At 39.5% G+C, this 22,022-nt stretch overlaps 1 protein-coding gene across 10 annotated transcripts in view; it reads right to left on the reverse strand.

The window, feature by feature from the left end:
• Window positions 1-22,022, reverse strand: part of ccser1 (coiled-coil serine-rich protein 1) — a 1,301,473-nt gene that overhangs the window by 709,472 nt on the left and 569,979 nt on the right. For all 10 annotated transcript variants that reach the window (XM_087979948.1, XM_087979953.1, XM_087979945.1 and 7 more), the window contains one exon: window positions 14,491-14,704. In XM_087979948.1, the coding sequence (XP_087836074.1) occupies window positions 14,491-14,704 (214 nt within the window). The remainder of the gene's footprint in view (window positions 1-14,490; window positions 14,705-22,022) is intronic.

Genomic DNA, 22,022 nt, shown 5'->3' on the forward strand with positions numbered 1-22,022 from the left:
CAATGAGAGAAACTTGGGTTATGAACTATGACAAACCACTTGTTGTTAGCATTCTAAGCATCGATATTCAAAACATGAACAGATACCATCAACAATAAATAAAATACAAGAGAATTGACACAGCACACTGAACAGAAACTCATGGAGCTCAGTGTAAAACAGGAATGGAATTCAACAGAGATCATTTTCCTGTGTTTCGAACTATAAAAGGCACAATCCATAATATGAAACAAAACTTAGAAATGTATTTGCTGAGGCAGATAATACTCTTGGATATTGTGTTTAGTGTTGGAACTGTGTTATTATCAGCTTTGAGGATATTTGCACATGGGTATCACAGGTATTTGCATAAGGATGACAATCAAAGATAGGAGATGATTACTGGCTGTGCCTTCTTGTCAAGCTGTGGAAAGGGAACCATTCCTTGCGCTCAAAAACATATCCTGAACCTGTTATTTTTCAGGGTATTTCGGCTCACTGTCTTATTTTAATCAAAATAAATGAGGACTTTTGACAACAGATTCCTGCTCTTCAGTCACTGAGATGAGTGTGTGGACAGGGAGAGGGCAATTTTCATTGGACTTGTTCTACGATTTGAGCATCAAGTGGATGATCCAATGCATAAAATGAAGAAATTTTAAATGTGGTTGGGTTTACAACAAAAATCACTTATAAGTTTATGTTTTCTGTAATCTTTCACACTGGTGTAATATTCAATCCATCCAATTCAGATCATGAAACAAGGCAAGCTCCTCATGTCAAAATCACAAGTCTATCAACAAGCTGACTCTCAAAGTTCCCCCAATTGTGTTCACCTTCTTCAGTATCTAGGCATTGGTAGGTATAATTTTAAAGTATGTTTTATAGCTAATTTTACCTAATGTGCAAAGGAACTGAATATGGTACATCAGCAAAATAGCTCAGTCTTGCTTTTAAGTCATATTCACTGATAATAAATCAGATTTACTCAAGATAAGGATTGGAAACATTTATGCAGTTTATTTTTGATCTGTATCCAATTTTTTTAATCAGTAAAACTGCATCAGGTTAGCACTTAAACAAATCAAGGAAGATATACAAACATAAAGAATTGAACATAATCTATTATGTTGTTTGATTGTACTACTGCATGGGAAATTTGCTATTATACATGTTTTTAAGTGGAAACATGAAACGAAATCTAATGAATGCAATCACAAGTGTAAAACAAACACAGAATGCTGGAGAAACACAACAGGTCAGGCAGCATTTGTCGAGAGCAAATCCAATATGACTGCTACAGTGAATGTAACGAGGTCAGCCAGATGAACATCTTAGAATATAAGTTCAGTGATTGAGATAGTTAACCTGGTCCCATCAAGGAGCCCCTGCAGACAGATATAAACAGGAATGTCAGAGGTTTTGTTTACTCTGAGAGGTGGCTCTGAGAAAGCCAGACCAGTATCAAGGACTATGCATGTGCAAGTAAAGGGTGACTTGAAGACAGAATACCAGCCTGTATGGAGTTATTTCAACCACCACTTACCAGATCATGTATATGTTTCAGTAATCCAAGGCTAACCTCCTCACTATGTATCATCCCACCATCTTTGTATTATCTGCAAACTGACTGTTCAACCCTCCTGTATTTAGTTCTAAATGATTTGTATAGACCACAAACAGCTAGAGCCCTAACAATAACCCAAGTGGAACCCCACTGGACGTAGATTCCTAGTCAGAAAAATACCCCTTCACTATCACCTCCTGCTTCCTGCCACTCAGCCAACTGTGGATCCAATTTGCCAAAATTCCTTGGATTCCATGGGCTCTTATTTTCACCATCAAACTCACATGCCAGTCCTTATCAAAAGATCTGTTGCAGCCCAAGTAGACTATATCAGTAGCATTGCTTTCATCCACACCACTTGGTCACCTCTTAGAAAAAGTCAATTAAGTTGGTCAGACATGACGGTCCCTTAACAAAACAATGCTGACTGTTCTTTATTAATGTCTGTCCCTCCCAAATGTAGATTAATTCTGTCCCTCAGAATTGCTTCAATAATTGCCCTACCACTACTTGGCCTGTAGTTTCCTGAGTTATTCCTACTCCTTTCTTGAATAGTGATACCACATTGGCTGTCCTTGAACCCTCCATTACCTCTACTGTGGCCAAAGAGGAATTAAAAATTTTTCCAAGTGCCCTGTTATTTTCTCACACAATACCTGAGATATATTTCATCCGGTCCTCGATATTTATCTACATTTAAGTCTGCCAGACCACTCAGAACCTCTTCTCTTTCTCTACTAATTTCTGGAATTTTATCACAGACTCTCGCCGATTTCAATATCCACATTACCCCCCTTACTAGTGAACACCGACAGAAAGTATTCATTCAGAATACTACATCCTACAGAAATCCCTACATCCTGTAGCTCCACACACCACCTCATTCCCTCCTTATTCTTTTACCCTTAATGTAAGACCACTTGGGATTTTCCTTTACTTGACCTGTCAATATCCTTTCATGTCCCCTTTTAGCTCTCCTAATCTCCTTTTTCAGTTCCTTCTTGCACATTCAAAAATCCTCTGGGGCTTCTGTTATCTTGAGTCCTTGGTATCTACTGTAAACTTCCATTTTTCTCTTAATCCAATGCTGTATCTCCCTCAATATCCAGAGTTCACAGGTTCTGATGGCCCACCCCTTTTTTAAAAAATTGGAACAGATGGACCGTTTACTCTCGATATTTCCCTCTTGAATTCATCCCACAGTTGAGTCAGATTTGCCTGAAAGTATCTACTCTCAGTCTATAGTGAAATGATAGCTATGTTATTAAAATCAGCCTTCGTCCATGAGCTATTCGTTCATAATTAGCAGTCATTATAAATCATAGAAATTTGATCATAAATCCTTACACTGATCAAAGATCACAAACAGGGTCCTCAAAGAGAGCTCAAGAGCCCAGTGTAGACATGACTGGATATTATTTCAGGGCTGAACAGCAGCATTTTAAAACAATTTGGCAGGTGAGAGCATTCTTCTTCCAAGATTATCTGTTTGCAGACTGTTTTCTGTGTATAGATGCCCCTAGAAACTATAATATGGCCAGAGTAGGGGATGGGAAGGTTGGAGGGGAATGGAGGAGGGTGGAGAGGATTCAAGCAGGGTAGAAAGGTGTAAACATGGGTGGACCAGAGTTACAGAAGGCAGAGGAGAGTGAGGGCATGGTCACAAAGGCAGGTCCTCAACTCAACCAGAGAATCTCCCTGACCTGAGAGAGTCCAGGACTGTGAAACATACACAACTGAGTTGGTATTGTGGTTAGAGAAATATATTCTCAGAATCATAGAATCACTATAGTGTGGAAAGAGGCCATGCATTCAAATCAGCACCAACTTTCCGAAGAGCAACTCATCACCCTTACCCTATCACCATAACCATGCATTTCCCATGGCTAATCTACCTAATCTGCACATCCCTGGACACTACAGGGACATTTAGCACGTCTTTGGACTGTGAGAGGAAACGGGAGGACCCTGCAGAAGCCCATGCAGACATGGGGAGAACATTCAAATGCTAATCAGATGGTCAGCAAGGTTGGAATCAAATCCGGGTCTCCAATGCTATGAGGCAGCATTGTTACCACTGAGCCACCATGCATGCTACCCACATTTAAACACTGTTCAGACCATCATTATTTTTCTTTTATTTTTCTCCTTTTTGGTCTGGAACTGTGAATTGCAGTTGAGAATTGAACTTTGAGTAACTGTTTTAATAAAAAAAGAGAAAACAAAAGATTGACATTTACTGGAGTTTGACATTGGAAGCTGAAAGAGGAAGGGTAGGAGAGGAAGGAGTAAAAATAGGGAGAATGCAGGGGAAGCATCAGACATCCCCTCAGTTTGAGTTAACACTAGAAATAGCCAAAAGTTAGGTTGAGAACGTGGCTTTGAGCTGGCAGTTAACCAGCATCAAGAGCAGTTTGAAGTAAACGCCTCGAAAGGAAAAGAACATTGAGAAAGACCCAAATGGTTCCATTGAGTTGGCACTGGCTAGCTTAAGAATGAATCCGGAAAACAGACCAACTGTGGTTGTACTAAGAAATAGAGCAAAACATTGACCAAGAGCTAAGATTTAAATATACTGCAATAAAAATGGAGATTTTTAAAGTAGAAGTCACTTAGGGTATAAAATGCACCAATATCAGTTATTAAGAAAATTCACATCAAAAGTAATTGTCAGAACTTATATTCTCCACAAGCAAGCAGGAATGCATTGACTGTTTTACAGGTCAAAGTATACAACCTCTCAAAATATTAGACCAATGGCTTCTTTATAACAGGTCTTTGTTCAGACATTAGTGAATCCTAAAACAGGCTATTTTGATGCTGAATATGTCATGTCACTGTCAATATTTGATTAGTTTCCCATATCTGATTTTAGCTGTGTAGTCTAAATGGTTCCTTCTGCTGACTTTCAATGAGGTTCTGAAGTTATTGCGTCTTTTTTTTTGACGTGGTGGTTGAATTAGATTATTATTTAATGTTGCCACTGCATTATAAGAAAATCAGAATAATCATAAACAATCATATACAAGATCACAGAATTTATTGCTGCACTGAAGGTTGAATATGGCATGTTTCCATTCAACCCCCAAGTGTTGGTGGACCAAAGCTGTCAGTATTGTTGAACCGCATGACTTATCAAAATTGTTAGTCTAAGTGATACAATTATGGACTACAAAGGTTTCATCCAATCCAATTCCTCAAGTGCTTCCGTCCTGTCCACCTTAGAAAAGCTCTTTTCTTAACAATTTGTAATTGTTTTTTTGAATCCAGTTGCCAGCAAGACAGCAAGTTTGAAGTCATATAACATTATCATTAATGACACAAATATTATTTGCCCTTCAAAGCTATCTACAATTATGATCACTAACTCTAGAAATCGTAATTGACCTGCATTTTATGAGCTATAACTTAACTAAACGTATTTGGTTTTGGTGATAGCCAGCAAGAACAGCCTCTTCCTTCTCCAAATACACTGGATGGAAGTTGATGGAAGAATTGTCCCGCCACTATTTGATTAAAATATTACTGGCATTGGAAAATGCATAATCACCAATCTTACGCAGTCTAGGATGGTTTTTTCAAGTCCTATCCTTGACTGTTAACAGAGGCCAAATGATGCTAAGTATGTAAGTTAGCTTGCTGAGCTTGAAGGTTTGTTTACAGATGTTTCGTCACCATATGAGATAAAATCATCAATGAGGGTCTCCGGTTAAGCGCTGATGGTATTTCCCGCCTCTCTATTTATAGGTCTTGGCTTCTTAAGGTGGGTGATGTCATTTTCAGTTCTTTTTTTTCAAGGGAAGGTAGATAGGATCTAAATCAGTGTGTTTATTGATGGAGTTCTGGTTAGAATGCCATTCCTCCAAGAATTCTTGTGAGTGTCTTTGTTTCACCTGTCCTAGAAACAAATTAGAGGAAACATACAAGACTATCAACAATATTCTGACAGGAATAAAAATCACAAAAGAGGAGGAGAATGACAACAGACTCCCGTTCTTAGTTGTGACAGTTGAACATACAGTTAACAGAGAGCTTCAAACCAGCATCTACAGAAAAACAGCAAACAGATCAAATACTTAACCACAGAAGCAATCATCCCAACACCCACAAACGGAGCTGCATCAAGACATTATTTCAATGAGCTACATCACGCTGCAGCACACAAGAACTACAAAAAGCAGAAGAAAAATATCCACACAATGTTTTCAAGAAATACGGGTACCCAATAAACACAATCCGCCGATTACTCAGAAACAAACCCAAACAAGCAGACACAATGCAACCAAAACCTATGGCCAGACTACCTTACATCAAAGACATATCAAAAATGACTTCCAGCCTATTCAGACCCCTTAGCATCATGGTAACACACAAACCTACTAACATATTTAAACAGCGACTAATGAACCTAAAGGATCCATTAGAAACTACCAGCAAAACTAACATCATTTACAAGATACCATGCAAGAACTACATCGGACAAACTAGCAGGAAGCTTCCCACCAGGATACACGAACATCAAGTGGCCACCAAAAGACATGACCCACTATCACTAGTTTCTATGCATACAGACAAAGTAGGACACCACTTTGACTGGAACAACACACACATCCTAAAACAAAGACACGTACGAGAATTCTTAGATTCATAGCATTCTAACTCCATCAATAAACACATTGATTTAGATCTTATGTACCTTCTCTTGGGAAAAAAAGAACTGGAAATGACATCGCCCATTTTAAGAAACCAAGACCTATAAATAGAGAGATAGACATACCACCAGCGCTTCACTGGAGACTCTTATTGATGATGTTACCTAGTATGGTGACGAAACATCTGAAAACAAACCTTTAAGCTCAGTGAGCTAACTTACACATCTATCAACAACCTGAGCTACAAATCTTCTCAAAAATCACTGTCAAATGATGCTGTTAATCCTGTTGCCTAAGGCAGCTGTTGTTCACTTTCTCTTTATTGTTTAATTAATAAAAATACAAGTCAATCTTTGAGTGTAGATTCAAGTTTTGTTTCCTGTGGTTACCTTGTCATTATAAATCTATGTAGCACTGCTAACTACTCTCACTGTTAATTTTAGTTATTGCCCTCTTTCCTGAGAAATGCCTTTGGCTTGTAATTCTTAGCAAAAGTCAAGGTGAAAAAGAATGCAGGCCAGTAGTTCTTCAATTTTGGTCAAGAGTAGCCGAGTAACTCTTTCGGGAGCCACTACAGACACAATTGGCTGAATGACTGCCTACTATACTGTAAAATTATATAACTAGCTTTCAATTCCAGATTTCTATTAACTAATGTTGCACTACATGCCATGCTGAGATTTAAAAGCACGTTCCCTCAGTATTACCATGTCTAGTGACATTAGCGCTCTGCCAAAGACTCCTCCAAACATCTGAACACACAGACAATGAGCTGATCATAGCTGGACAGCAATTGGCTCCATCTCACAAACTGGGGAAAAAGTGGGGAAAGGTCAGCTTTGGATCCCACCACTGATTGCTGTGATACTATATCTCCATGTCTGACTGTCTGCTAAGAGGAGTATTTGTTTTAAAATGCTTATCTTGCCATACATTCAGAATTTTAAATGAAGAACATTTAGGCAAGGCACAAATCCATAAAGAATCAAATCACAACATGAGCTAATGTCCATGAACATTTAACTCAACATGCAGCAGGCCTGTGAAACCCAAACACAATCTGCATTTGTGCCTGTGAAACACAAAACTCAATATGCATTGCTGTCTGTGGAACTGTATTTCAAACATCTATCTTAGTGTTTGCAGAACCATATTCCAATTTACACTCATCTGTAGATATGGTCATGCTTTTCCATCAATCTACTAATCAAAACAGCAACTAAACCCAAATTCAATATTATTCCACCAAAATGGCATTGTAAACCTCGTGAGATTGCCTCAGAGTGTACTTAACCACATCTTCATGAGGAATTATAAATTATTCATCTATAATAAGGTAGTGAAGACTTGGGACTACATTTTTTCATTATGGTTTTATCATAGTTATATTGTACACCTTTATTGTACAGAAGCAGAGGGACCTTGGGGTTCAAGTGTCCAATTCTCTGAAGTTGGCCAGCCAAGTTAAAACAGTTGTTAACAAGGCTCATAGGTTTGCAAAGGATAAAAGCAAATAAGTGAAGCTACATCTCTCCAAACTGTTGGTCAGACGCATTTGGAGTCTTGGCTGCAAGAAGAATGGGAGTAGCCGAGTAACTCTTTCGGGAGCCATTACAGACACAATTGGCTGAATGACTGCCTACTATACTGTAAAATTATATAACTAGCTTTCAATTCCAGATTTCTATTAACGAATGTTGCACTACTTGCCATGCTGAGATTTAAAAGCACGTTCCCTCAGTATTACCATGTCTAGTGACATTAGCGCTCTGCCAAAGACTCCTTCAAACATCTGAACACACAGATAAGAAGTAACTAATATCCTCTAGGAATGACTACCCTTCTCTGCCAAACATGTTAAGCTTTCCCAAAGTCCTCAATGGAATTCTTGCCAGTTTTCAATTTTACAAGAGCTTAATTAAATGGAATTGCAATTTAGTCTGGGAACTCATATTATAAAACACTTATTTAACATGGCATGGCAGAAGACTGACCCCTTAGAAGCCTAACAAGCAAATTTTCTAAACCCTCTCCCACAGGTTTTCAGATTTGGAGCCTCATAATTATATCTAAATCTGAATAGTGTCAAGGTAGGGAGCTTCGGTGAAAAAAAAACTTGTAATCTCCAATAAAACAACTCCCACAGGATAAAGTTACTAAAACACCATTTAAACAGATCAGAGGATGCCTGTAGTGTAAACACAAGGGCAAGGGAAAAAACACTGAACACAGATCTTTTTATCACCTTTAAACAACAAACAAGCACATATGACTAATTTTGCCAGATAGTAATTATAGAGGGAACAACAGATAATAACACACACCAGAGAATGCAAAGGAGTGTTATTCCCTTTCAGGAAGACTTTCAGCAGACTGAGTCAACTCAGCAAGCTCCATCTGGAATGTGCCATATTGATAAATAGGAAAATCGTGAAACCTGTTGTCAAACATAATTCTCCAATGTTTAGTCTTGCTGTGTGGCTTCTTTTTCTCAATGTATTTTCTGCTGTTGTTAAGAAACCCATGAAAGACAAAGAGGCCCAGAATGGATCTGGGGAATGCATTCTAGGATTGATATCAAGAGGTCCTTCACCCCTGCAGGAGACTCACACTAAGAATGGCTTTTTTCAGACAGTGAATGAAAGAAAACATGAGAGCAAAGAGTCTTGGAAGTGAAAATGCTGGAATATTTTTAGAGAATTCATAGGAGTGGGACTGTCTGGATGACTGAACTAAGTCAAACCAAAAGCTTCAGTCATCTAAAAATTACCTGATGATCTTGAGATAGGAACATATCTGGTAACAACTGACAACATTCATCAACAGGTTTTCCTTACACCATTTTACTGTGGGATATTTTCTTTGAAAATACAACAGTGCCTTGAAGAAAATGTAATTGGCCATTTATTCTTTTGGTTTATTGAACATCCAACAAAAACAAACTATGTTGCATCTTTAATGCAGATGGAAAAAACCTGAGGTGCTTCACGGGACTGCTGTCAGAAAAATCTTTAATCCAAAGTTCCATGAAAAGATAATCGGGACAGTTACCAAAGGTTTTAGCAAATTAATAGGCCCTTAAGGAGTATCATATTGGAGTTGAGAGATTGATGATATACAGATGGTTAGGAATGGAATTTTTGAGTTTGATGCCAATTCTGTTGAAACAGGCCCACCAGTGGTCAGGCAACAAAAAGCACAATACTGATAAATTTGCATCAAACTTGTGTATTTAAATCATAAATATCATCTCTAAGCAAGAAAGGAAATACTCTCAATGACAATAAAACATACACACAAACTGTTTTTTATCTTACCATTTTATCGGCAACACAAATAAAAAATTTTAAAGTTCACAAAATCCCAGGTGCATATTGAGATTATACGCCCAGTAATGTGTATTATCCATTGTTTATTTACAAATATCTTGACTCAATCAGTCCAGAGATTTATTACACACTTCTGGAACAGGTAGTACTGTTCTGGTTCTGTTCGCTGAGCTGGGAATTTGTGTTGCAGACGTTTCGTCCCCTGTCTAGGTGACATCCTCAGTGCTTGGGAGCCTCCTGTGAAGTGCTTCTGTGATCTTTCCTCCGCCATTTGTAGTGGCTTGAATCTGCCGCTTCCGGTTGCCAGTTCCAGCTGTCCGTTGCAGTGGTCGGTATATTGGGTCCAGGTCGATGTGCTTATTGATTGAATCTGTGGATGAGTGCCATGCCTCTAGGAATTCTCTGGCTGTTCTCTGTTTGGCTTGTCCTATAATAGTAGTGTTGTCCTAGTCGAATTCATGTTGCTTGTCATCTGCGTGTGTGGCTACTAAGGATAGCTAGTCATGTCATTTTGTGGCTAGTTGGTGTTCATGGATGCAGATCGTTAGCTGTCTTCCTGTTTGTCCTATGTAGTGTTTTGTGCAGTCCTTGAATGGGATTTTGTACACTACATTGGTTTTGCTCATGCTGGGTATCGGGTCCTTCGTTCTGGTGAGTTGTTGTCTGAGAGTGGCTGTCGGTTTGTGTGCTGTTATGAGTCCTAGTAGTCTGGCTGTCAGTTCTGAAATGCTCTTGATGTATGGTAGTGTGGCTAGTCCTTTGGGTTGCGGCATGTCCTCGTTCTGTTGTCTTTCCCTTAGGCATCTGTTGATGAAATTGCGCTGGTATCCGTTTTGGTCAATACATTGTATAGGTGTTCTTCTTCCTCTTTTTCAGTTCTGGTGTACTGCAGTGTACTGTGGCCCTTTTGAATAGTGTCTTGATGCAACTTCTTTTGTGTGCGTTGGGGTGGTTGCTTTCGTAGTTCAGGACTTGGTCTGTGCGTGTGGCTTTCCTGTATACCTTTCTGGTGAATTCTCCATTGGGTGTTCTCTGTACCATCACGTCGAGGAATGGGAGTTGGTTGTCCTTTTCTTCCTCTCTCGTGAATCGGATTCCTGTGAGTGTGGCGTTGATGATCCGGTGTGTGTTCTCTATTTCAGAACGAGGACATGCCGCAATCCAAAGGACTAGCCACACTACCATACATCAAGAACATTTCAGAACTGACAGCCAGACTACTGCTACCACTAGGACTCATAACAGCACACAAACTGACAGCCACTCTCAGACAACAACTCACCAGAACGAAGGACCCGATACCCAGCATGAGCAAAACTAATGTAGTGTACAAAATCCCATGCAAGGACTGCACAAAACACTACATAGGACAAACAGGAAGACAGCTAACGATCTGCATCCATGAACACCAACTAGCCACAAAACAACACGACCAGCTATCCTTAGTAGCCACACACGCAGATGACAAGCAACATGAATTCGACTGGGACAACACTTCTATTATAGGACAAGCCAAACAGAGAACAGCCAGGGAATTCCTAGAGGCATGGCACTCATCCACAGATTCAATCAATAAGCACATCGACCTGGACCCAATATACCGACCACTGCAACGGAAAGCTGGAACTGACAACCGGAAGCGGCAGATTCAAGCCACTACAAATGGCGGAGGAAAAATCACAGAAGCGCTTCACAGGAGGCTCCCAAGCACTGAGGATGTCACCTAGACAGGGGACGAAACGTCTGCAACACAAATTCCCAGCTCAGCGAACAGAACCACAACAACGAGCACCAGAGCTACAAATCTTCTCACAGGTAGTAGTACTTCTAGCTCAGAGATAGAGACACTACCACTATGCCACAGGAGCCCCTCTATTGTTTATTTATAAAACACAAATGCAAATTTGTCACATCTGAGCCCTGAACATGTGGTTAATACATTGGGAAACACTGTGCAAAGATCAATTTCTGTCAGAACAGAGCAGATGCTGACCTGCAATGTTGCACAAGTTGCCTGACCTACTGAGTATTTTGAACATTTACTTTTTTTTGTTATTATTGTACTAACAAGTTGCCAATCTTTCCTGAGTGAGCAACGATACACTGCAAAATAACCCAATTCAAATTAAACCTTGGCTGGAAACAAAACTTAATACCCCTCCGTAATTCAGATTTTCAGCTCGTTTTTCTCCCCTGAGCATCTGGGTTGACAAACAACTTTCCTGAACAATAGAGCTTTCCCTCTCAGGGGACTCTGTCAACCATCAAAGGCCATCTCATGTTGGAAAATACAGATACCATTGAGAGGATTCTATGCTCCTGTATCTAAGGGAAATTGCTGTGTTAAAGAAATAAAACAGTGGTGGGAAGCAGAAAGAACACTGAATGTTCCAAACAATTCAATGTGTCTGTGGGTAGTTAATATTGTGAGTAAAGCAAAAATACATGAATGACAGCAATGGATAAAAACAAAACCTTTACTTCTCTTGAAATTCTACCTTTGTTTAGCAAGAATGCTAACTCCATCACCCAGAAGAGGAGACTTATATTTTTGGTAATGGAATAATCAAATGTGCAATGATAACCCTCTGATATTTTGCAATTACTTAACACCATCGGACATAGAGAATTAATTATAGGTACTATGAATGCTGACTGTACTTTGAAACAGCAATGAGATAATACCTCAGAAATTAAAAAGAATACATCAATGGGTGATTTTTAAATAGGAGGCAGTTTGGTTTTCTTGGGGAAAAGGAAAGTCAACAAAAGATCGAGCCCCCAGGATGACGAAGGAATGGAGCAAGATGAAGCAGAAAAGGTTCTAGGATGATGTCAAGTTCAAGTTACTAGGAAGGATCACGGTGAACATAAAATGTACAAAGAAGTACAAAAGGAAACAGACAGGGATGAGGCAGATGTTAGTGGCTGGCTGAGAATACATAGAATAACGTTTTAAAAATTCAAGCTTTACGTGTTTGGGTATGTTAATGGTGAAAGAATTACCACGGCAACAATGGGGCTCATCAGCATAAAATAGAAAACTTCAGATAAAAGCATAAAAGTGAGAACTTTATATTAAAGCTTATCAAAGAGGTTTTCAGTTAACAAGGAGATACCCTGAATATTGGATGAGATAAAATAGACAAATAGTTGACACAGGAAAACTGGCGAGACTCAAAGTCACCTATTCCTAGGTTGCTAGGGGAAGTAAAGTTGGACATTGCAGTCTAATCAAAACCTTTCAATCCACCTCTAATAGAGCAGTGGTTTCAAAGGGCTGGAGGATTGCAAATATTATATCCTTATTCAAAAGACAGGTAGGAAGATTAACCTCAGACAAAGCATCAAAATGTTACGAGTAAAATTCAGGGAGAAAATTAACAACCACTTGAACAATCATGGATTCGTGAAGGAAAACCAGCATGATTCTGTTCAGAGAAAGGAGCACTGAATTAACTTGATTTTTAAAATTATTACAAAGTGGGTGGATGAGGGCACTAGAGTATATGTCTATACAGACCTTCAATATGTTTTTGATGAAATATAATGAAATGTTGGGCAAAATTGAAGCCCATGGAATAGAAGTAGCAGTAACAATATGGATTAGCCAACAGATAGAAAACAAAGAACTGTACTGAACTGCTATAGTTTTTTTGGTGACCAGAGGATATTATACAGTGGCATTCAGCAAGGTTGAATACTAGAATCACTGTATGCTTTTAAACCAAAATGTTAATGACTGGGTTTGGGAGATACATAGCATAGTTCAAAATCTGTGGTTGACAAAACTTGGAGGCAATAATAATAGATTTAATCAGGACACTGGTTGTTGGAATGGACAGACACCTGATACTTGGAGTCACCAAGTATGAGAGTCAGGGAGTTAAAACACTAGCCCAGCCTTACTTGGCGTACACTGCACAATTCTGGACAGTACATCACAGGAAGGCATTCTAGCATTGGAGAGATGAGAAAAAAAATTTACAAGAATGGTTCCACATTTCTTCAAATAGGTTGGGGGAGCCGAGACTGCTAGAAAAACTCAGCAGGTCTGAAGAGTTTTCATAGAACAAAATTCCTACAGCGTGGAAGCAGGCCATTTGGCCCCTCTGAAGAGTACCCCTTGCAGACCCATTCCTCTACCCTGTTACTCTACATTTACCCATGACTAATGCATCTAACCTACACATCCCTGAACACTATGAGGAACTAAGCATGGCCAATTCATTTATCTGCAGCACTAGGTGGTTGTGAGAGGAAAGCGAAGCACCCAGAAGAAACCCATGCAGACATGGGGAGAATGTGCAAACTCCACACATACAGTCACCGAGGCTGGAATTGAACCCGGGTCCCTGGCGATGTGAGGCAGCAGTACTAACCAATGAGCCACCATTCCACGCCACATTCTGAAGGAGGGTCACTGCTCACTGCCAGACCTGCTGAGTTTTCCTAGCAATTTGTATTTTTATTTCTGCTTTCCAGCATCCACGGTTCATAAGTTGCGGAAAGCTAACATACAGATGCAGCAGTAGCTAAGGGCGTTGTTCTTTACAGCACTGAGAATAAAAAGAGATTTGATAAAGGCATCTAAAATCAAGATTAGTTTGAGATGAAGTAAACAAAGTGAAAGTGTTTCCAGTGATTATAGAGTCCATAATTAGAGGCCTCAGATTTGAGAATAATTGGCTGAAAAACTTGGAGGCAAGTTGAAGAATTATTTTCTATTCACAAAATGATTTGAATTTGGAGTATATTTCGATTCAAAAATGAATTTGCTAAATAGTCAAAATAAAACAAAAAAGAAACAGGTTTGCTTTTCAATACTTGCATTCTATAGGTACTGTTAAACCTGCTCTCCCATATCATTGGTTCAACATTCTCAGTGATTTTATTTTTTCTATTTCTGAAATAACTCTTGCAAACTTGCATATTAAACTTGGAAAAAGAATTCAGTGAGTACCTCCTGGAGAATCCTCTTCAATTTGAGAAGCATTGTCTTTACTGCGGTGCAGTCCTGCATCATCAACCTCAAGGACATGGCTTCCAGACCACCACCAGGCTCATCCTCCCTCAGAAGGGACCAGTCTGAAGATGCAGCACTCAGCCAGTGGTTGTACCGAAGAGGTCTAGATTCACAAAGCTCACCTTCTTTTGAAGACTGGACAAATGGTAGTCTAGGAAAACAGAAAAAGTACGCATGATTGATAATGAAAACTATTTGGAGCAATGCTTTGACTAAGTAGTCCAGTCAACCTCTTAAAACTGCTCCACCATTCATGAGTGATCATATACCACAATGCTATTTTCCCATGTTATCCTCAATGTTATTAGTAAGTCAAACTCTCTCAATTTCTCTCTTGAACGAACTGAATGACTGACGTGGATAGAGAATTCCAAAGATTCAGCACCTTCTGAGTAAAGAAACTCCTCTTCATCTCAATCCTAAACAGCTTATCCCTGATTCTGAGACTGTGACTACTGGTTCTAGGTCCCCACGAAAGACAGCACAACTTTTCTGTATCTACCCTGTCAATTCCAACTAGAATTTTCTAAGTTTTAATGAGACTACCTTCATTTTCCTGAAGTTCAAAGAATATAGATCCATTCTTCTCAATCTCAACATATAAGGCAATTTTGCTATCCCAGGAATCTCCATTGCACTCCCTCTAAAGAAAACACATCTACTTCGGCAATGGGACAAGAACTGCACACAATATTCCCAGTATGGGCTCACCAGCTTCTGTACATTTGAAGCAAGTAATCTTTCATTTCGTACTTAAATTACCTTGCAATAAAGGCTTTCTTGCAACTCCCCCTTAGTTACTGCTACATCTGTACGTTAGTTTTCAGTGACTTAACAACAACAACATTCAGGTATCTTTCGAGATCAATACTTTTCCTAATCTTAACATTTTGGAAATCATTTCTATGCTCATTCCTGCTACCAAAGTAGGTAATCTCACATCCACCCATTATATTCCATGTGCCAAGCTCTTGGGCACTCACTCAGTCTATCCAATCCTATTGAAGCCCCTTGTGAAGCATCTTCACAGCACAAATGCCCATCTAGCTTTGTGTCAACTGCAAAAGTAGATATATTAATGAACAGCTGGGGACATTTATTCTAACAGTACTTGACTAATTAAAGCCTGCTAACCTGAGAATGAGCCATGTAGTTCCACTCAGTCCTATTTTCATTAATCAATTCTCAATCTAGGCCAGTATACTGCCCCCATTCCATGTTCTTTCATTTTGTTTACATTTTGTTTTGTGTGGGAACTTATCAAAAACCACCGACATTCACTGGTTCTTCCTTACCATCTCTGCCAGTAACATCCCATTTACAAGCATATTGCCAGAGTTGGAGGATTTGAGCTACAGGGAGAGGCTAAATAGACTGGGGCTGTTTTCCCTCGAGTGTCAGAGGCTGAGGGATGTCCATAAAGAGGTTTATAAAATCATGACAGACATAGACAGGGCAAATAGACTGGGTCTTTTTTTCTGCGGATGGTGAAGTCCAGGACTAGAGGGTATTGGTTTAGGGTGAGAGGGAAAATATTTTAAAAGGGACCTAAGAGGCAATTTTTTCACGCAAAGGGTGGTGCATGTTTGGAATGAACTGCCAGAGAAAGTGGTGAAGGCTGGTACAATTACAATATTTAAAAGGTATCTAGATGGGTATATGAATAGGAAGAGTTTAGAACGATATGGGCCAAATGCTGGCAAATGCGATTAAGTTAATTTAGGACATCTGGTCAGCATGGACAAGTTAGACTGAAGGGTCTGTTTCTGTGCTGTACATCTCTTTGACTCTAACAAATTCAATAAACATGATATCTCTTTCATACATCCATGTTAACTCTGCCAAATGGATCATTTATTTGCTAGGTGTCCAATTATTACATCCTTTAAAACAGATTCAAGTAGTTTTCTGTATTACTGATATCATGCTAATAGGCCTGCAATTTCCTATTTTCTCTCTCTCTACTTCCAAAATAGTGTGGTTACATTTGCAACATTCCAGTCTGCTGGAAACATTCCAGAATCCATACTTTATTTTAAGAGGTGATCACCAATGCATCTATTATTTCCACAGCCACTTCTTTCAAAACTTTTGTATGTAGATCATTGGGTTCTGGGGATTTGTCAACTTCTAGTCATTTTAATTTCTCCAATTCTGCTCTTTTATTAATGCTAATTTCTTCCAGTCTTTAATTTCCACTAGTTATGCCATTGCTTTATTACAAACAGGATTGCAGCACATATCAGGCCAATTGGCAATACTGTTCTATCTCCTCATTTATGATCCAACATTTGCCAGAAATTGGACACCAGTTCGACTGCTTCAATGTGTAAATGTTGTGCAGACAGTTGTAACATAACTGTGGTTTGAGGACTTCTGTGGGGTTGTGGGGGGGGGGGGGGGGTAGAACAGTGGTAGCATCCCTGTCTCTGAGCCAGAGATCTGGGATCAGCATTTAAACAAGCTATTTAACAAATGTGAAATGACCTGCAAAGTTAACATGCAGAGTTAGAGCTCAAATCACATTATGAACTAACTACACAAGCTGCAGAAAAGACAGAATAGTAAACCTTTAGCCATGGGTGAACATGATAAGTACATATGTGCTAATCTGTTGTACAGTAACTCAAACATGCTCTTCTGACAAGAATCAAAACTTGAAAATGTTTTCTTCAACCTTACTGTTGTTCTGTACTTTAGGAAGGTGAACAGTGCTCACATTAAAAGAAAGGTAGGCAACATTTCCTGCTAAAGCTTTAGTCATATGAACACTCAAGCCAAAACTGAATCATGATAGCAAACTATGTTCTCATAGCTTACATCTGCATAATGCTAATATAGTGCAAAACCAAGTCTCTCTGGAAAATATCTGCAAAGACTAAATGCTACAATAAATTAATATCTTTTAATTTAGCGAAGTCAATATCCAACACTGGACTGAATGCAAGTTACAATGCAAATAAGTTACAAGATGAGCAGAGCCATGATGTGGAGGAGCCGATGTTGAACTGGGGTAGATAAAGTTAAATATCACACAACACCAGGTTGTCTTTCGCTATAAATTCTGTGTCCTATGAACCTATCCAACAGCTACCTGAAGAAGGAGCAGTGCTCTGAAAACGGGTGCTTCCAAATTAACCTGTTGGACTATAACCTGGTGTGGTGTGATTTTTAACAATGAGCAGAGCAGCACTGACAATCTCTATGCTTTCCTGTCTATCAAATGCTTGATGCTATGCTTTCACATGATAGAAAACTTTGTGAATGATGAACTAAGAAGAGTGTAAGCACAGTCATAGCTGCAGGCTTACTGGGTCCAGCTGTTAAAACTTTACACAGATTCAAGTGGAAATAATACAGGACTTTTCAGATTATGTAGGCAGAATAGATTTCACCTGAGAAATGGACATCTGTTCTAAGTGCAATGCTGACAATGGAGTTTCTGGATTCATCTAGAATCACCTTTCTACCTTCTTCTTGATGTTTATCCACACTTGCTCGAAGTGTTATTTGGAAGATATTGGAAAGTAGTAGTATTGGCATAATCTTTTTTTAAGTTCATCCAGAGAATATAGGCATCACTGGCTAGTCCATCATTAGTTTTTGCCCATCACTAATTGCCCTTGAGGAAGTGGTGGTGAGTCACTTCTTTGAAATGCAGAACATGAAGGGAAGGTGTGGGTTGGGGTGGGAAGGTTCAGGTATGGTCACAGTTAGTTGGGTACTTACAGAATTTTGACCCAACAGCAGTGATACGGTTTCAGGACAGAATGGATTTATTTGTTGGCACATTTGCAGGTTGTGATGTTTCAATCCATCTGCTGCCTTTGTCCTTTTAGAGCTAGAAGCTGCAGATTTGGAAGGAACACATCATTCTACTTTGTTTAGCTTAGTTGGCTGTATGGCTGGCTTGTGATGCCAACACTACAGAATCACTTTCCATACCAACTAAGGTTGCTATGAAAGTCCCATTTCTCAATTTCGCCCCTTACTTGAGACATCATGAGCCTCAGGTTAAACCACCAACAGTCATTTCCCTCTCATAAGAGAGCAACACTCTGGCACTATGGTGACTTTACCTTAATGTTAATTATTAACATTTTACGTTGTGATGAAAGCTTGTTGTCAGTGGGAGGTTTTCCTAGGTTTGTAATCGAGGAGAGGGTGTTATGTGGAAAATTGTAACATTCAGGAAACATGGTTACTACATTCAATCCTGCCTGGGAGTAAGGGCAGCACTTGTGGTAAATTTTCAACAGGTCAGTCAGAACATTTCAAAGGTTTTTAAACAACTAGTTTTTTGTCAGATGGGAGCAGAAGGTTGTTAGTCAATCAGAAACTTAAGAAAAAAAAGAGATAAGGCATCTTCCCAAAAAGACAAGTGCCATACCAGGCTCCAAACAAATACGATGTCTGGGGTGTGGTGGAGGTGGGATAGTTTGGTTTAGGGGTCAGAAAAATAGCTAGGACATTTGGGGCCTCAAGTAAAAAGCTTTATTTTCTACCATTAATGGCTCACAGCAGCATCGCTTGGTACAGCTGAGGATGATTGGAATTTAGAAAAACCCAGGGTAGCACCACCTTGTGAAGCAAGCTGTCCACAGGCAAACTGGAATTGTGTCCACAAGCAGAACTGGAGTACAGTCCCCAGAATCTTTTTTTTGGGGGAGGGGGGGAAATTAGGATGGAAGCAATCACTGAAGTAGTCACAATTGAGAAATTTTATGCAGAGTATAAATCATCTGTGTACATTATCATGTTGTATTTCATGAAAATTACATTCATTACAACTGATAATTATTCCTGTTTAACTAAAAATGTCAGACATCTCTATTCTCTCCTCACATCACATCAAGCAACTGTTGCATGATTCCAACAGCTTTCTCCACATTCACTCACCCCGACACAGAATCCTTAAAGATGTTAGGAAAAGTTAACAGGTAATTCAGGATCACATACACTGTAGATGCTGTGCCAAAGTGAACCGGAACATCATGTACAAGATTTCCTTCATTACAACCAAGTCCAAACTGTCTCAGGATTCTGAGTCTGTCAATATTATTCTTGATCATCTGTTCCTCTTGACATACAACAGTTTTGGATTAATTACCAAGTACATAAAAAGCAGATTTAGTGAACTTCTTGTATCAGCTGTGTATAGTCACATGTTTTCTTATGGAATACAGCATTGTCATATTTAAACACATCGTTTACTGTTTGATTAAACAGACTACAAATTGAGTTTATGCAAGCATTTTTCCATCAAAATGATCGCAGCTGCTAAAAGTACTTGTGGACCTGATGTTACTGCAAGTCAAATCCTTTTTAAATCGAAGTGTTACTTTCCTTTTGTTTTAAATGTATCTCTATACTCCAGAATCAATATGTTTACATACTAGTTTCCCACCTATAGGAAGGATGTTGTGAAACTTGAAAGGAATCAGAAAAGATTTACGACTATGTTACCATGTTCGGAAGGTTTGGGCTATAGCAAATGGCTAAATAGGATGGGGCTGTTTTCACTAGAGTGTCAGAGACTGAGGGGTGACCTTATAGAGTTTATAAAATCATGAGAGGCATGGATAGGGTAAATAGACAAGGTCTTATCCCCGAGGTGGAGGAGTCCAAAACTAGAGGGCATAGGTTTATTGTGAGAGGGGAAAGATTTAAAAGGGACCTAAGAGGCAAGTTTTTCACACAGAGGGTGATGTGTGTATGGCATTTGATGCCAGAGGAAGTGGCAGAGGCTGGTATAATTACAACATTTAAAAGGCATCTGGATCAAATATGAATAGGAAGGGTTTAGACAATAGACAGGTGCAGGAGTAGGCCATTCAGCCCTTTGAGTCTGCACCGCCATTCAATATGATCATGGCTGATCATCCTTAATCAGTATCCTGTTCCTGCCTTATCTCCATAACCCTTGATTCCACGATCCTTGAGAGCTCTATCCAACTCTTTCTTAAATGAATCCAGAGACTGGGCCTCCACTGCCCTCTGGGGCAGAGCATTCCACACAGCCACCACTCTCTGGGTGAAGAAGTTTCTCCTCATCTCTGTCCTAAATGGTCTACCCCGTATTTTTAAGCTGTGTCCTCTGGTTCGGCACTCACCCATCAGCGGAAACATGTTTCCTGTTGCCAGAGTGTCCAATCCTTTCATAATCTTATATGCCTCAATCAGATCCCCTCTCAGTCTTCTAAACTCAAGGGTATACAAGCCCAGTCGCTTCAGTCTTTCAGTGTAAGGTAATCCCGCTATTCCAGGAATTGACTTCGTGAACCTACGCTGCACTCCCTCAATAGCCAGAATGTCTTTCCTCAAATTTGGAGACCAGGTTTAGAGGGATATGGGCTATGTGCTGGCAAATGGGACTGGATTTATATAGGATATGTGACCGGCATGGACGAGTTGGACTGAAGGGTCTATTTCTGTGCTATAACCTATGACCTTCTGACTCTATGACAGCCTGGTGAATTGCTCAGTTGCTGAGTAGCATTGCTGCACAACAACAACTTGGATATGTTCCATTCAGCAACTGCAACTGGGCACTCTACTTGAGATGAGGAGCTCACTTAATGTAGGATTGCAACTATGAAAAACTTGCCAACAATTTTGATGCACTTTGCACTCAAAGATGCAGTACAGTAACTCACCAACGCTCCTTTGATAGCACCTTCAAAATTCACAACTCTGCCTGGACGAACAAGAGAGCAGCAGATGCATGAGAACACCACCTCCTGCAGGTTCCATTCCTGATTAAGGGCTTTTGCCCAAAATGTCGATTTTCCTGCTCCTTGGATACTACCTGGTCTGCTGCGCTTTTCCAGCACCACACTCTTAACTAATCTCCAGCATCTGCAGTCCTCACTTTCACCAAATTGTTTTTTAAAGCTGACCATTAATAATGTTTACAGAATGACTCAGAACTCATTTGTACTCTTCCCATTCAGGAATACTTTGGCTTCAGTTAGTACCTCTGGCGTATACAGTTGAGACTGGGGTAATCTGTGGTCCAAACCCTGTAACTCCATTCATTGATGAGTGAAACTGAACTGAATTTTGCAGCTATGACAAATTACACCATTTTAACTACATTTTAGACAATTAAAACAAATTCTCACCAGAACGTAATCATATCTCCCTCCACCTCAATCTATAATTGCAGTTTTTCAGCCAATACATAAAAAATACCAACAGTTACAGCAGAGACAGGCCATTTGGCTGCAACAGGCTTGGTCAATATTTGTGCTCCGCTGAAGACCAGAAGTCGGCCATTTAGTCCATCAAGTCTGCTCTGTCATTCAATGAGATCACGGCTGATCTGACAATCCTCTACTCGATTTCCCTGCCTTTTTCCATAACCATTGATTCCTTTGCTGATTAAAAATCTGTCTGTTCCTCTTGAGAAATTAAGATCTTTTAATTTTCTTTAGCAAGTTTAACAGGAAGTGCAAAATATTAGCTTT

This window comes from Chiloscyllium plagiosum, unplaced genomic scaffold (genome assembly GCF_037043375.1).
Source record: "Chiloscyllium plagiosum isolate Xiang-an unplaced genomic scaffold, Cpla_swu_hap1 HiC_scaffold_36, whole genome shotgun sequence".
Classification (NCBI taxonomy): domain Eukaryota; kingdom Metazoa; phylum Chordata; class Chondrichthyes; order Orectolobiformes; family Hemiscylliidae; genus Chiloscyllium; species Chiloscyllium plagiosum.